General features: G+C 40.8%; 1 protein-coding gene across 3 annotated transcripts in view; it reads right to left on the bottom strand.

The window, feature by feature from the left end:
• Positions 1–16,193, bottom strand: part of VPS13A (vacuolar protein sorting 13 homolog A) — a 136,961-nt gene that overhangs the window by 79,137 nt on the left and 41,631 nt on the right. For all 3 annotated transcript variants that reach the window (XM_077935994.1, XM_077935995.1, XM_077935996.1), the window contains exons 15-23: positions 14,457–14,586; positions 12,480–12,574; positions 10,755–10,897; positions 8,943–9,144; positions 8,739–8,853; positions 7,966–8,102; positions 4,118–4,250; positions 3,058–3,175; positions 2,255–2,393 (exon numbers count right to left, since the gene is read on the bottom strand). In XM_077935994.1, coding sequence (XP_077792120.1) covers positions 2,255–2,393; positions 3,058–3,175; positions 4,118–4,250; positions 7,966–8,102; positions 8,739–8,853; positions 8,943–9,144; positions 10,755–10,897; positions 12,480–12,574; positions 14,457–14,586 — 1,212 coding nt within the window. The remainder of the gene's footprint in view (positions 1–2,254; positions 2,394–3,057; positions 3,176–4,117; positions 4,251–7,965; positions 8,103–8,738; positions 8,854–8,942; positions 9,145–10,754; positions 10,898–12,479; positions 12,575–14,456; positions 14,587–16,193) is intronic.

Genomic DNA, 16,193 nt, shown 5'->3' with positions numbered 1-16,193 from the left:
TAGACAATTAAAATGAAATAAAAAAACATCAACAGGAAATACTAACAATGAAACAAGGCACAAAAAACATAAATTGACTTTCTGTTTAACACCATTGGCATTCCTAAACAGGAAGGTGTTCACCAGTGGAAAGCCAAAAGGGGAAGCTGGAATCAACCTTTTTGGGGAGGGATTTCCACAACCTAGACATGACTACCACAAATGCAGTGCTCTCTCCTTTGTCTGGGAGTGATATAATAGATGAGATGGAACAGACAAGAGAGCTTCCTGAGTTTACCTTTGTGATCAGGCAGCTTTGAACAAGAGAAGACAGTCCTTCTGATATCTTGGTCCCAAATTGTCAAGGGCCTTAAAAGGTCATGAGTACTAGTCTCAAACAAATGGACAGCCAGTGTAATTGCTTTAAAAAGGGAGTTACATGCTCCCAATAGGCAGCTTTAATTAACAACCTCTATGCTATGTTACTGATGAATTAAATTTCTGCATAGAGCAGACTACATACTCCAGACATGATATTAAGGCACGTGTTAACATGGGCAGAACTGAGACTTGAAGAAACAGATGAAACTGGTACTCTAGCCCAAGTTGGGCAAAGACACCTTTGAGAACACTTGTCATTAGGGCATCCAGGGTTAAGGTCAGAAACACCCACAGACTATGAACCTTCAGGGTGGCTTCAGGGGAAGTAGAGTCGCATCCAACATAGAATGGATCCTTGTCCCTGGTCATGAGTTCTACAGAACAGGTGTCCCTCCGTCTTGTCTGGATTAAGATTCAATTTCTTTGCCCACACCCAGCCCCAAGATCTCTTCCTAGGCTGCAAGGAGAGATGGAGGCAAAGAAAAACACAGAGACAGACAGACACAGACAGACAGACAGAGTGTGTGTGTGTGTGTGTGTGTGTGTGTGTGTGTGTTCCAGATACCAAAGACATTGCACTTCAAATCCCTGGACAATTTCTCCCACCAGTTTTATACAGAATTTTACGCAGCTTAGGAGACAAAATAGGTATCATAAATCAGGGATAGGGAAGCTTTGGCTAGCCAGATGTTGCTGGACTCCCATCAGCCCCAACCAGTCACAGGCCAGCCGTAGACCCAGTACTATCTTCTGGAAACAACTGTCTAGGAAGGTCAGGTATCAAATAAACACCTTCAAATTCCATTCTGGGAAGATAACGTTCCATGAATGTCACGAATAAATAAAATATCAAAAGCTGCTGAGTGAGGTCCAGCGGAAGAGGAATGTTCTTCTCTTTTTTGATTTCCAGACTAGGGAACTTTCAGTCTGCAGTTACATGTTAACTGTAACATTTCTTCAGGATTCTGTATTAGTACAGTGGTACCTCAGGTTTAATACTTAATTCAGTCCGGAGGTCCATGCTTAACCTGAAACTGTTCTTAACCTGAAGCACCACTTTAGCTAATGGGGCCTCCTGCTGCCGCCGTGCTGCCGGAGCACGATTTCTGTACTTATCCTGAAGCAAAGTTCTATTTCTGGCTTAGTGGAGTGTGTAACCTGAAGCGTATGTAACCTGAAGCTATGTAACCCGAGGTACCTCTGTACACACTCAGAAAACTCTGAAGTGTAAGAATTCACATACTAAACTACACTGCTAGTTACTGAAACTATCTGGAAAAAATGAATGATTTAAATCATTTCAAAGGAATATGGCCGTAAATAAACTTAAAGAACATTCTAAGGAGCAGAAGACTAAGTCATAAAGGATAGCAAAGAGACTTCAGAAAAGCATAGGAATTGCTTTACTGCTGAAACAGGAAATCTAGAAATATGTTATCTGAAAAAGGGAAACACACATATTGCTAACCCTAAGTCAACAAACTTGGAGAGGGGGTCATTTTGGCAATATCTGGAGGTGAGGGATGTAAACTTACCAATAGGGTCAGTGCTCCAGTATTTTATCAGGTCACAAACAAGTCATGAACTCCCTCCTCTTGTACATCTGACATTGTTATTTTTAATCATGCTTTCTTTAAACCACAGTTTCCTATTATATCTGAATTGGGAAATTCTGCTTTAACCTCAGCTTACAAGCCAGATATGAAACAAAGTCCTGCTGAGTAGCACTACCACAGCAAATACATGGTGGTAAAAAAAACTCATTTAGTGTGAACCTCTACCACACTGAGAAATATCCCATTGCTAAAAAGAGCACTATGATGAAGTGGCAGAAGAATTACCAGTATTGTTGAAGCTTAACCAAATGTTTCTACCAGTTCAATACAACACTTGCCTTGGAAGGTTGTGTAGTAGCAGTAGTTTCAGGAGGAGCTTCTGGTAAAGGAATACTATCAATAAGATCCAGAATAGATTTCAATTTCTCATCTGAGATATTGAAAGACAGTAGTGGCAGTTCACCAAACATTTTGTACCTATAACACAAAGAGACAAAGCAATTAGAAAACAAAGGGGGCCATGTACTAGGGAATTAATCTATTTGATAAATTAAATCCAGCCCCACAACGCAAGTGGTTCCAGGTTGGCATATATGATTTTTAAAAAGAACAATTAACATTGAAACAGGTGTGCCAACTTGAATAAAATATTGGGGGGCAGGTAAGCCTCACCCCACATAATTGACATGACACTCACATGCCATTTGAATGGCAATGCCTATTAACGTGGGGGAGCTGGCCCCCTCAATTTGGGGGGGGGGGGGCAAAAGGACCTCAGACCTACCTATGCATTGAAATAAATATCTGAAAGACATACTTGCACCGATCAGCTCTGCCAAAGTTTAAATGTTATTTTATTTGCATTTATTTAAAACTTACATCCTTTCTGTCAAGGAATTCAGGGCAGCAGTTTCAAAGAAACTGTTGTCAGGCAAAACAGTTTTTGACAATGTCCCTCAACAAATACTTCTGAGTAAACTTAGGAGTCATGGGATGAGAGCTCTTCTAGAGAATAGCTCTTAAAGAACAGGAAGCTGAAAATAAATGGTCTGTTCTCAAAGTGAAGGACAATGGAAGCAGTGCCTGTGCTCCCTACCAAGCCAGCAATCTGAAAATTCACTTAACAGCAAGAATGTCATACTTGGGCATTCTTGCATCTGTTACAACCATTGCTCTGCTCAGTTCCATTTTCACATCCAGAGGCTGTATGATATGCTGAGATGAGGATCGTAAGTTTCGAGCTTCCTCCCAGTTTTCATCTAAAGATAGAAAAGATGTCTATTACAATGTTTGAGTCTCAGTTTCATGCGCATTTTTCCTACAGCCTGCATACACACCAAAGCACGTGTTGTTTTAAAGAGATGATGGACCACTTCACAAATTTATTTGTTAATTAATTCTAGTAGTATTTTTTTGTTACTGTGAAGTCAAAATGCATGGGTGCATCTAGATGCGTAAGTGGTGTGCATATCATTTAAGTTGATTTTCTTGATCCTTGTGATAATTATAAACTGATAATTATCTACTGATATGCATTTAAGACTATAGGAGCCTGTTTTCTGAATTCTACTCTTGATGGTGAGCTATATTCTTCCCTTAAAAGGCTATGTAAAACAGCTGGGAATGTAGTAAACTTATATGGAGGTCAGGTGGTGTTCAGGTGGGCTGATGAAAGGGTCAACCATGGTTAAGTTGTAATTAATCTAATACTGTGTACTGTAAATCTTTTCCCCTCATTGAACCAATGTATTGTATTTTTCCTGCACACATTATTCTCTCCCCCCCCCCCATTTCCTCAAGATTCTTTTATGTTTTTTGTTCCTCTTTGATATTTAAGCATACATCTTTAGTAAACTAAGATGCAATCACTGGTCTTTTGCACATGTAATTAAAGTATTTTTTCTCAAATGAATTTTAGGCTATTGGGTCCTGTTTGGTCACCATCCTCTTGCTCACTGGGGTGATGTAAAGATCTCTCTCATTTTCACTTTCATGCACATACTACTATTTGTTTTTTAAATGCCAGGTAAATAAATATAAAGCATCAGAAATTTTTAAAATCAGATAAAACCCGACAACATGCACTGAACAATAGTGATCATACTGTTGGAATCGGACTAACAGTAACTTATGGTAAACCTGTCATAATTTTGTGTGTGTGTGTGTGTGTGTGTGTAGCATTGATTTATATGAATAATTACCATGTCTGCTATAAAGAAGTTGTATGCTGCTGAGCTGAATGTCAAACATATCATATGCTCTTGACATAATATCTTCAAGAGTGTTTTCACCAATTTTGATATTGCACATGTCAGACCGACTTTTACTTGTCATCTTAAAAAGAAAATAACAGCAATAATCAGTTGTTAGTTTTTCAAATATGCATCTTTAAGTATTTATTGAAATAAAGCTTACTTTTAAACTGTCCCCCAAGAAAAAAAAACCTGTAAGACTTTTCCAGACTTCTTGACGATCTAATGAGATATCCTGTACTGATAATTAAAGACAGAATATCAAAAGGAAATTTTAGGAAATACAATGAACCATTAAGAAACAGTACAGTTGGTTCTTACCTGAACTGTAGATTTGGGAGGGATAGCTGGGCTATCGGGTTGGGTTTACGCTCCACCCCAATGACAAGGCAAAAAGAAAGTATTCTTCAGGGATGTGGTTGGCTCTCAATCAGTTTTACGGACTTGTGAAGCTCGGTAGTCATCGGAGCCACACAGTAAGGGTATGTAAAATGATAGTAAACTCTCATCCCAATAAGGAAAAACAAAGAACTATAGGAAAAACATCCAGGCAATCCAATACAAACTTATAGGCCAGAGTGAGGTCCCGATAGTCCAGTGACCCCTCCCAAATCTACAGTTCAGGTAAGAACCAACTATATTATTTCAGGAGGGTGTCACTGGGCTAGCGCGATGGGACGTACCACAGCATACCCAACTAAGGCGGTTCCCAACTGCAATGGGGAGTACTAAGGTGGAAGAACTTGCTGCAGATTCATAAAGCTGAAGGCAACCTCGGCTGAAGCATAAGCCTCCATCGTGAATGTAGTAAGAGATGGCAAAGTGGCTGCCTGACAGATATCAATCAAAAGGTTGTCAGCAGAGAAAGCTGCCTAACTAGCTGTTGCCCTAGCGGAATGAGCTATAATATAAGATTGTGGAGGAAGTTTCAAAGCTCCCCATGCCATCACACTACAAGCTTTAAACCACCTAGATAAGATGGAAGAGCAAACTTTTTTGCCCAAGGGAGTGGGATTAAAGGAAGCAAACAAGCAGTCAGTTAATCTACACTCTTTTGTCCTGGCTATGTACACCTCGAAGGTCCACCGCAAATCTAACAAATGCCAGGCCTTTTCCAATGGGTGAGAAAGGCTGGGATAAAACATAAGGAGAATCTCGACAGAACTTTGGGTAGGAAGAAGGGATCAGTTCTCAAAACCACCCTGCCCTTAAAGAAAACACATAAATGCTTTTCTGATGAATGCCTCCAACCCAGATACTCTAAGAACAGAAGTAACAGCTAATAGAAAGAGAACTTTGAGGATAAGACTGCATTATCCACCTGATAAATCTACTATTCAGGTAAGACCAATCGTCCTATTTATTATGGTGGACGATGAAGTCTTCAGATTGGGACATACCACAGCGATTCCCAACTGGGCAGGACCCAACTGCGGTTGAGCTAACTATAAAACCTGATGAAGAATTGTGCAGCCAAAGGCTGCATCACTTGAGGATAATAAATCTAGTTTGTAATGCCTAGTGAAAGTACTTGCCAATGCCCAATTAGCTGCTTTGCAGATATCCAGGCATATTGGCAGCAAAGCCCTCCAACGTAGATGCTGATCTGGTAGAGAGTGGTAATATAAGTGATGGAAAAGGTAACTTGAGAGACTCATAAGCCAAAGATATACAAGCACATAGGCATCTGGATAATGTGGCAGATGAAACTTTCTTTCCCAGAGATGGAAGATGAAAAGAAACAAACGACTGTCAGGGACTGGGCAGAGGAGGAATGGTGGAGACTGCCTCCCAGCCTGACCCTTCCAGAGAAGAAGACGACAGTTCAGAATTACAACAGGGGTTTGAGGGAGATCACAGCTCAGAGGCAGATCAGGGGGAAAGCTAGGAAATAATGGGAGAGGAGGAAGAGGAAGCACCAGGAGGGCAACAAAGGGTCTTTAGAAAGCATTCTATACCCCCCTCCCATAATCTGGCGAGCTTTGAAAGTAGTAGAGCAGAGAGCTCAGAAGCAAAGGACCCTCAACGCTACCCATACTTGATCTGACTGAGAATTCAAATGCAACCCCCCTGATGTATTTGGGTGGGATGAAGGGCCGTCACTGTTCTCTCCATCTCTGTATTGGAGAAACAGCCTGTGTAAAAGTTCAAAGAGATCTGATCATTGGTTATGGAGGGAGGAAAAATATACAGAAGGCAGAGGATCTCAAGAGGGACAGAAATGCAGATTTCACGAAAATTTGAAGTGCTATAAAATCAAAACCGTGATAGAGGGGAAAAATTTAAGGGGGTTTCTTTCAACCATAAGGGATGAAGGTACATCAAGTTTCATCAAATCCGAGACGGTGGGTGGGGAAAAATCTTTTTTTTTGGGGGGGGGGGCGTTGATTTGATGAGGAATGACCCTTAGGCCAGACTGATCAGACAGATAATGGATAGAAAAGTAGACCAGAAGGAAAAGTTCAGTAGACTGGGAGGAGACATTGCTCAGCAGGTCGTGAGGAGAATCAAGGGGCAAGCTCTGAGGCCGCAGACCAGGAGAAATAAAGCTCTGGAGAGACTGGTGCTGAGGCCACAGACCTTTTCCTCTAAGGGTTACCTCCTCAAATGCTCCTTCTCTTTCCCACCCAAAAGAGCAGATGAAAAAAACCAACTGCCACCAATCCAAGCAAAGGGAGGGCGGAACTTAAATGATGAGGAAACAGAATACAGAGAGAATCTGAGGCAAGTGTTTTTTGTTTTTTTTCTTAGAAAAGGAAAGAGACAGAAGGAATATGAAGTAAATATTCTTGTCTTTTGTTTTTCCTTAGGAAAGGAATGATGGGCAACTGTTATCAGCAGAGCCAAAAATAGATTAAAGGTAAAGGTACCCCTGCCCGTACGGGCCAGTCTTGACAGACTCTGGGGTTGTGCGCCCATCTCACTCAAGAGGCCGGGGGCCAGCGCTGTCCGGAGACACTTCCGGGTCACGTGGCCAGCGTGACAAACCTGCATCTGGCGAGCCAGCGCAGCACACAGAACGCTGTTTACCTTCCCGCTGGTAAGCGGTCCCTATTTATCTACTTGCACCCGGGGGTGCTTTCAAACTGCTAGGTTGGCAGGCACTGGGACCGAGCAACGGGAGCGCACCCCACCGCGGGGATTCGAACCGCCAACCTTTTGATCGGCAAGCCCTAGGCGCTGAGGCTTTTACCCACAGCGCCACCCGCGTCCCTAAAAATAGATTAGGAGAAGTTAAAATTTAAAAGATAGTGATAAAAGGTAAGTAAATATTACAGAAAGAATGGGAGTGAAGCGGAAGTGATCTGCTTGTTGCAGGCAGGAGAAAAAAACTGATTGGGAGCTAACCACATCGCTGAAGAATTCTTTCCTCCTGCCTCATCATCAGGGAGGAGCCCAACTCAGGAGCCCAGCAACACCCCCTGAAATGATACGCCTACTAGATAAAAGTTCTTTTTCACTCCAATTATTCTTTTTTATTAAGAAACACTGGGGGGAGGGGGCTCTAGAAGACACAGGATAAAACACCGAAGCAGGAATGAAGAGACAGAGAATGTTTTGAGTACAGATTCAATAGAGGCAAAATCAGAAACTGGCTTCCAAGGCGGGAGGGATATTCAAAATTCTGTTGGAGCTGCAATTTTGCTTGCTATTGCTAGATGGCACTGAATGCCCATTTTAAGATCATCACCACATGCACAAGTGTAACTATCCACATACCGGGTACAATAAAATACAAGTCATAATTAGGAGATGAATAATAAGTGTTAAGTAGTTGATATTTCTGAGAATTTTACCTTTAAGTTACCAAGATCCAAAAGTAACTTATTTGATGTTGGTTCATAGAATCCACCGTGTGGTACAATGATATAAGAAGCCATAAGATTTATTCTTAAATCTAGAACCTTCTGCGTTTCTATAATATACACTAAGCCTAGAAAACCACAAGAAAAGCATGAGAATTAAGAAGGATCACAAGAACACTGTATTTATGAGTGAATAAATTTAAGCAAAACAAAGACCTTCTATACCAGAGATGGAGAACTTGATATGACTGGTGGGCCACACCTCCCCCATCCCTGCAGACCAAGTTTGACAGCTGGGTGGGGCAAAGGCAGGTATCCAGCATTTTGCAGCTGTCACCAATCAGCTGGCTGATTTTTGCCTACAAAGCTTCTTTTGAGGAAACTGCCTATTTACCTGCCCCACACTTGATGTCATATATGACACTAGGCATAAGGTGGATGTATGTGGCTTAGAGAAAACAGTCTCCTTCGCTAAAGGGGAGACCTGGAGGGTTTAACAAGGCTGATGGGCTGGAAGTGTCTCCTCACCATTCTACACAGCGCAACAGTATTACATGAGTTTCAGATGCAGATATTTGAAAAATAAAGCCAATTCACATACCCTTAAAAATTCCATGAAGAACTTAGCCATGTTAAGATAATCTCCACATAGTGAGAACTACCCGTGTACACTACGCAGTACAAAGTTGGCACTAGTGCTCATTGTGCTATGAATACACAGAATTTAGTCTTTCAAAAACTTATTCCAAGTGTTTGATGTTTACCTGTTGCTGTCTTTTCACGAAATTCTTCTAGCTTTGTTAAAGTTGCTGATGTTAGTTGCTCTAAATGAACATCACTTGGAGGTCGAAAGAAATCTACTATGCTGTTCACAGTCATCTGAAAAAGTATAAAAGGTCAGGAAAATGTATTGCTAATGTAATATATTATTTAATTTTTGAAAACTTCTAGAACTCATTTCTACTTACTGCATCATATATTATTTCCAAAGGCTGTGACTCTATTCTTAGTTTTTGATTGGCAGTCTCATCTAAGGGATTGGTCTCAAACATAATGGTGAAGAGTGATGCATTGTGCTCTGAATGGACTGTGTGAGATGACAGTAAACAAGGTACTGTTTTTTCCCGAGCCATGCCTTCAACTTCAAATGCACTTACACTAGATTCAAATCTGTGTAAAACACATTATGAAAATTACATGAGCATATATACATACAGTTGTACCAACAAAAGGTTGGGGTTTTGCTATGGGGCTTTTTTTCAATAAAAGGTAAAGGTAAAGGACCCCTGACAGTTAAGTCCTGTCGCAGATGACTCTTGGTTATATTGCCCTTTAAAAAAAAAAAAAAAAAAGCTTTACGATATTACCATCCCATGATTTGATGAGTAGATGGTAATATATGAAAGTGTGATTGGAAACCATGATAACAGATATTAGAGACACAAAAAGAGGAATATATCTCCATGATATACTGCTGAAACAAGGTATGTGTGTTCAGCAGGGGGACTAAAGCATATGTGGGAAACAAGACTTGGAAATGAAAATACAGGATGAATCTTGGGAGTAAGCTGTTGGGAGGGGGGCACATTTGCCTATAAAACTGTATCAAGCAGCATCAAGGAAACAATGCTGAAGATAATGCAGACATGGTACTTAGCCTCACATGAAAAGCACGATTGGTCTTACCTGAAGCAGAGATTTAGTAGGTTGCAGATTATCCAAGTGGGTTGGGTTACTACCCTCTTCACATGACAGAGGCAGGAGAGCAAAGAACTCTGGGAGACAGGCACAATCCCCTCAGTTTTTTCAGATTCGCCCAGCAGCAGCAGATATTGTACATATCTGGAAAGGAATCTGTACATATCTGCCTACCTCACTACTGGCTCAGCTCAAATAAAATAATGGAAAGAGTTAACACTAACAATGCAACAGAAAAGGAAAGAAGCAAGGAACTGCAGATCACTATAGGGATGGGCCCCTTTCGAATCATCAGCAACCTACTAAACCAGTGGTCCTATTTACAGTGGTTGCTGAAGATCCGAATGTGTCGGGACATGCCACAGCTTTCCCCAACTGAAGTTATAGTATCTAAACCACTTGATGAAGGACCGTGTGGCCGAAAGCAGCATCAGCCAAAGCGAGCAGGTCCACTCTGTAATGCCTGGTGAATGTACTTGGTGAAGACCAAGTAGCTGCTTTACAAATGGAAGTAATAGTAATGGAATATTAGCGGCAAAAGTAGCCAAGGCTGCTGCTGACCTAATAGAATGAGCCAATGTATGTGCTGGCTGTGGTAACTTAAGTGACTCGTACGCTAGAGAAATACAAGCCCAAATCCACCTCGCACGGGTGAAGCTTGTAACTTTCTTTCCCATACTTGATAGATGTAAGGATACAAATAGGTAATCACACATAATCACAAAACAGTTAAGGAGAATAAGAGGGAACCAGAAAGAGAAGTTGAAAGTAAAGAAACTTAGCTGTGAAGAACAGAGAGAGCCTGGAGAAAATGTTCTGCTCCATCAGGCAGGAGAGAAAAAACTGAGGAGACTGTGCCCACCTCCCAGAGTTTGTTGCTCTCCTGGCTTCCGTCACGTAAAGAGGGTAGTAACCCAACCCATTTGGATAATCAGCAACCGCCGTAAATTAGTAACATTTTCCAAGTGCCATGCACTTTATAGCTTATTATGAAACTGGAAAATTTTAAAATTCTGTTTTCAAGTCAGAAGTATCAACTAATTTTGTTTCAAGGAATAAATATGAATGCAACAAATGCCTACCTTATTGCTTCAGCACCAGGTCGTTGAGTTACTGCTGTACGCAGATCAATTAGTGCAAGTTTCAGCAGCTCAGGTTTCTGATTGTTTTCCCTTATTGATACAGTCATGCTTAATAGTTTTACATAAAGTTTGATGGCTTCATACTGTACAAATTGACAAAAATATATAATGACTAGCAAAATATATTAATAAAATACAAACATGAATACAGTTTTATAATATGAAATTCAGAGTCCCATGACAGTAGGCTTGAACCAAAATAGGTTCCCTAACTGCTATTCCTAATTGCAGTGGCCTTTTTGGGAGGGGGGGTTCAGGGGAGGTGAATGAAAACTTATCTTCATTCTTTTCTTTTTTAAACAGTTATAAAGGAACTTTCTGGGCGGAAGAAATATGGAAGTGGCAGAGTTCTGGTTGCCCCTTTTGCTAGAGAAGCAGGGCTTCTAGAGTTAAAGGGGCACAGAAGAAGAGCTGCTATTTCGACAAACATTTGCTTGCTTGCTTTCCCTCAAATTCCCCTACTTTGCCACATACCCTGAAATCACACCCTGTTTTTAGGATTTTGCTCACAAAAAATTCTGACAAGCCTAAAATTGGACAATAGTCTGACCCTGCAAGATATATATATGTGGTCAACATATAAGATGTTTCATATTGATTCCTGACTGATAAAATCAATTATACAAGCTTTTGAACAAACAGAAAGTAAAGGGGGAAATGCAGCCTTCCTTTCAAACACACACACAAAAGATAAAAGGATAGGCAGGGAAACCAAAATAAACTCATTATGAGGTCCAGTTGCAACTCTATTTTTTCAAATGTATTTTAATGTGAAAATGCTGAACTGGATTTTAAAAAATCAGCTCACAATTCAAAAATTCATTGCACAGGAAGAGTTAGATATATGACATGTATGTAATACTCTTAGACTAGCATACATCTAACATGAAAGACTTTGAGGAATAAAAATATTCAAATTGTATTCAGAATTTAAGGCGTGCAAAAGCCTTTTTTAAAACATGGCATTCCAAATTTTATATGACATAGAATCATAGAGTTGGAATAGACCACAAGGGCCATAGAGTCCAACCCCCTGCCAAGCAGAAAACACCATCAGAGCACTCCTGACATATGGTTGTCAAGCCTCTGCTTAAAGACCTCCAAAGAAGGAGACTCCACCACACTCCTTGGCAGCAAATTCCACTGTCAAACAGCTCTTACTGTCAGGAAGTTCTTCCTAATGTTTAGGACATGACATGACTCAAGTGAATTTCTACTAAAGTTAAAGCAGTGTTGCAGTGACGTACACAGGTCAAAACTTCATTCCCGCCCCCCCCCCCCTTATTACATGATGAGACAGTGCTACATCAGAAATAAAGAATTCACCAGACATTTTCTCCCTCTTCAGTTGCATTTGGAGAAAAACAGTAATCACCAGGTTAACACCTTAAAAATCACTGACATTGCCAAAAAAATGTATAAATGTATAAAACACAGAGTGATTGTTCTCCAGTCTATTTACAGCTATATATAGAATGTTTAGAGCACTTTTGTATGCAAATAGAGTGCATATATTGCTACCTCTGTGAGGTAGCCAGCACTACATTTTTCTTGCATACTGATCATGTGAATTTGAAAACTTGAAAATCATTGTTCTTCTTCTGTAAGATACCATGACTTTAGATAAAGTCAAATGCTATACTATACAAACCGAATAATACCTACCGTTTTGGGCAATGTTGGATCAACAGCTGTTTCACTGTAACCAATTGCTGCATATAATTTATCCTTTTCTTGTGGGGTCATAAGCTGTTCAATGCCTACCATTTAAAACAATTATTATTATTATTATTATTAGTTGTTATTAAAGACGTTCTTATGTCACAAAACAAACAAATAAACAAGGAAAAGTACATATAGTGTCTCAATTTTTGATTCATAGTGTCTTTTTCAGTTTGTTTATGTTTGGTATGACACACTATTGTCATAGACATCATGCAGTTAATGCATTCAGTATAAAAAACACCTCAATTCTCATAATGCATCATGGCATACCTGACACACTACATCAATACATTGGTTTTTTATTATTATAATTTAGTAAAAGTTGTAAACACACCGTTTTCACTTATGCTACTTTGCCTTTCCATAGAGGCAATGTCATAAGACTGAAGACTTGGCATTTGATCTCAGAGCAAGTTCATTCAGCCACCAATTCAAAACCTTGCATTATCAAGGGTACAGAATAATGGATGAATCCAAATGTACTTTTCTGTGAATGGAAGAGCCTCCTTCCATCAGAGGAAGAGAACCTTTGGCTGCAACCCAATGTGTCTGTCAGTCAGACTTATATTATTTGTAGTGAATCGTCATTACAAGATAAATCACAAAAAAGTTAAAGTATATGAATTTTCAGAAGGAACAGATAATAGAGAGGTTCCTTTGGAGTGCTGATTTATTGCCTTCAAGCAATAGAAGGAATACTATCCCACTTCAAGGTGTCCTACTGCCCAAAAGAAAACTGCAAATAATCAAAATTTAAAATTGTAATGTTTCCTAAACTATTTAAATTTTAAAATCACCTTTTAAAACAATCAGATTGACCTTCTACAAAATTCTGAAATTAATGGAGGACTTTATTCCTTAAAAAATTGTATAAAGGGCAATACATGTAACTGCAATTTACGCAAGGGTTACATTCCTGGAGGAAAGGCAAAATTGTGCAAAGTCAGAACAACCCCAGGAACTGTCCCCACTGTCTAGAATCTCATGAGACTGAGGCTGTCTGAGATCCTGCGAGACGCTGCAGGAGCCTCCCAGAGACCTCATACAGCTGCCCCAGAGCTCAGTAAGCAAGCTGTTTCCATGGTTTTCCTTGCATGATCTCAAGAGAACTTGAGATATTCCTTGCAAGATCTCAAGAACATTTAAGGTTAGTAGCCAAGGATCTCCCACCCCTTTCTATTTATTTTTTGGTGGTCTACATAAAGCTGTGATTGCGTAAGTCAGTGTAAATTGTGATTGCCCTGTACAGAATATAGTCACAATGTTTAGCAACAAAAACATTTATCACCGATTCTATCAGACAACGACCTCTATAGCTTCCAATAAAAAGGCAGATGTCGTAAGTGGCTTCCACATTTAAGCTCCAAGTACTTAAATTAGTTGCACTGTTTGATAATACAGTGGTACCTCGGGTTACATACAATAAATTAAATAGGTAGAAATCCAACAATTTCAGCTTTTCCAGTCACCTGCTAAATATGGTTATGATTTATGTTCAATGTTGAGGACTTATAGGAAGGCTGGTACTGATACAGAAGTTGAAGGTCTTGTATTATCTTAGGAAATAGAAATTCCAAGATTTAAAAAAAAAAAACTTCAATTAAGAGTTAAATCTCTTAACATAAAGAACTCATTACGTTCTTAATAGTTGCAGTGCAATTGGATGGTCCCTGGATCTCCAGTCTACAAAAGGAATTCTCTACAGGGTTTGGCATCTAGCTGTTTTTTTAAAAATCAGGGTATTCCCCATAGCAATATTGCAAGATGTGAAGTCCAGACTCTTTGATGGCATCTATACACCATTTGAAGACTTGTCAGTTTCAGCAGGCCTCCGGCCTGTTGACAGCATATTATTCCCAACCTGTGCAATTTGGGAACATTCACAATATTCCTAAATCAAAATAGACATATACATACCTTTGGGTTCTTGTGTGGATTCTTTGCCTTTTCCTCCAGTCCAACCCCACATCCAACTAAACCAGCCACCAGAGTCTTCATCATCTTGTTTAGCCCCTGCTTTGAAAATCTTTAATCCAGCCTTAGTCGCCTATTATGCAAAACAACACAATCTTATTTAAAGTTTAACATTCAATTATCTTTATTCAATAGAGCCAGTGGTTTTTTTCTGGGGGGGGGGGGAGTAGAACTCATCACAAAATAAATAAATAGACAGATCACGGGTGCAGTTGTTGTGCCACCCCCCACCCCCAGGAAGTAGCTAAATGTAAGAAATGATTAATAAACTCAATCAGACAACTATCTGGGTTAGAAATGGCCACAACTTTATTGATTAGAGATGTAGATGGATTTTTGGCTTGGGCATTGGGTGTATATATCTGTTCCAGTCCTCCCCCCCCCCCCATTAATTTTAAAAAGGTAAGGGAACTCAGTTCCCCCAAGTTCCTGCTTAAAAAAGCTTGCTTCCTAGTAAACATGGCTAGGCTTGTACTGTGACTTCAGATTCCTAGTATGCGCCTTTCACTAGGTGTCTGGTCCCTTGCTTCTTCCACCTTCGCTCAAGATGGCAATTTCCCTTGTTGTGAATCCACAAGAGCCAACACACACACACAAGGGCTACTTCAGAGGGTTTCCCCCTTTTTTCTTTCTTTACTACCTCCTTGCTTTGCTTACTCTACATCCTAACTTCTCCTCAAACCAACAATCCTAGATTGACTCTGACTTACTTGGCAGGGAGACCCACTGAAGTGAGAGGGATTTACTTCTGAGTAGACATGGTGAGGATTGCAGTGTCCCGTCAGAAGCTCCTTCCCCTTCCCCATCCAATGTTTTGCCTCAAGCCTTAACAGAGCTCTCTCCCATTTCAGAGGCAATCCTAGTTTTTAAATTAGCTGCTTTAAAGCGGAAGTTAAGGAGTCAGCAGCAGCAGGCGCCCCCACTCTGCTAGGTGCTGGGGTGGATTGCACCCTGTGCCTTGCAGAGTCAGACCCAGGCTGCCACCAGGTCCAGCACTGGCAACAAGCAGCTCTGGCTCTCCAAGCCCTACCCACTGCCACCCCACCCCCACACTTACTGGACATTGGGGTTCTGGATCAAAGCGGGATCCTCAGCAATCGCCCTCTCCTCCCCAGGAAACAAACTGGGACTACTCCAAGAAAATGTACGTGACAAAAAGGAGCACTAGGCCCTGGTGGGCTGCCCCCTTACCTGCTTGTGATTGGCTAAGCAGATAGTCAGCCAATCAGGATTTTTAAAAATGATTTTTTCCTTTCTTCACTTCTCACTTCCCTCTGTGGCCCCCTAGCCTTGTGCTATGGCCCATTTACACGTTTTTCACCTGTGGCCCCCTTGGAATAACCATATGGCCTTCAGTTGGGAAACACTGCACTAGCTCACAAACACGCAGAATGGAGCAAAGGGGGCTTTAAAGTAATAGCAATTTCCTCCTCCACCCCTTAATTTCAAGCAACAGCTTCTGTCTGGAAGAGGGAAGGGAAGGCTCAAAGCCAGAGGTCAGCAACCTAAGGCCCATGGGCCAGAAGCAGCCCATGAGGGTCGCTTAACTGGCCCATGAGCCACCCCCGAACCAAGCTGCCCACTCAGCAAGTCCCCATGCACTGCGCTAAACCGGCACAGGGACTCTCTTCCGTGACTCCTGAAATCGCATCTGCGCATGTCTGCAGCACCGGAAATCGT

Source organism: Podarcis muralis, chromosome 11 (genome assembly GCF_964188315.1).
Source record: "Podarcis muralis chromosome 11, rPodMur119.hap1.1, whole genome shotgun sequence".
NCBI classification, from domain to species: domain Eukaryota; kingdom Metazoa; phylum Chordata; class Lepidosauria; order Squamata; family Lacertidae; genus Podarcis; species Podarcis muralis.
Note: the sequence above shows the minus strand (reverse complement) of the source record. Positions and strands in the feature narration are given on the sequence as shown.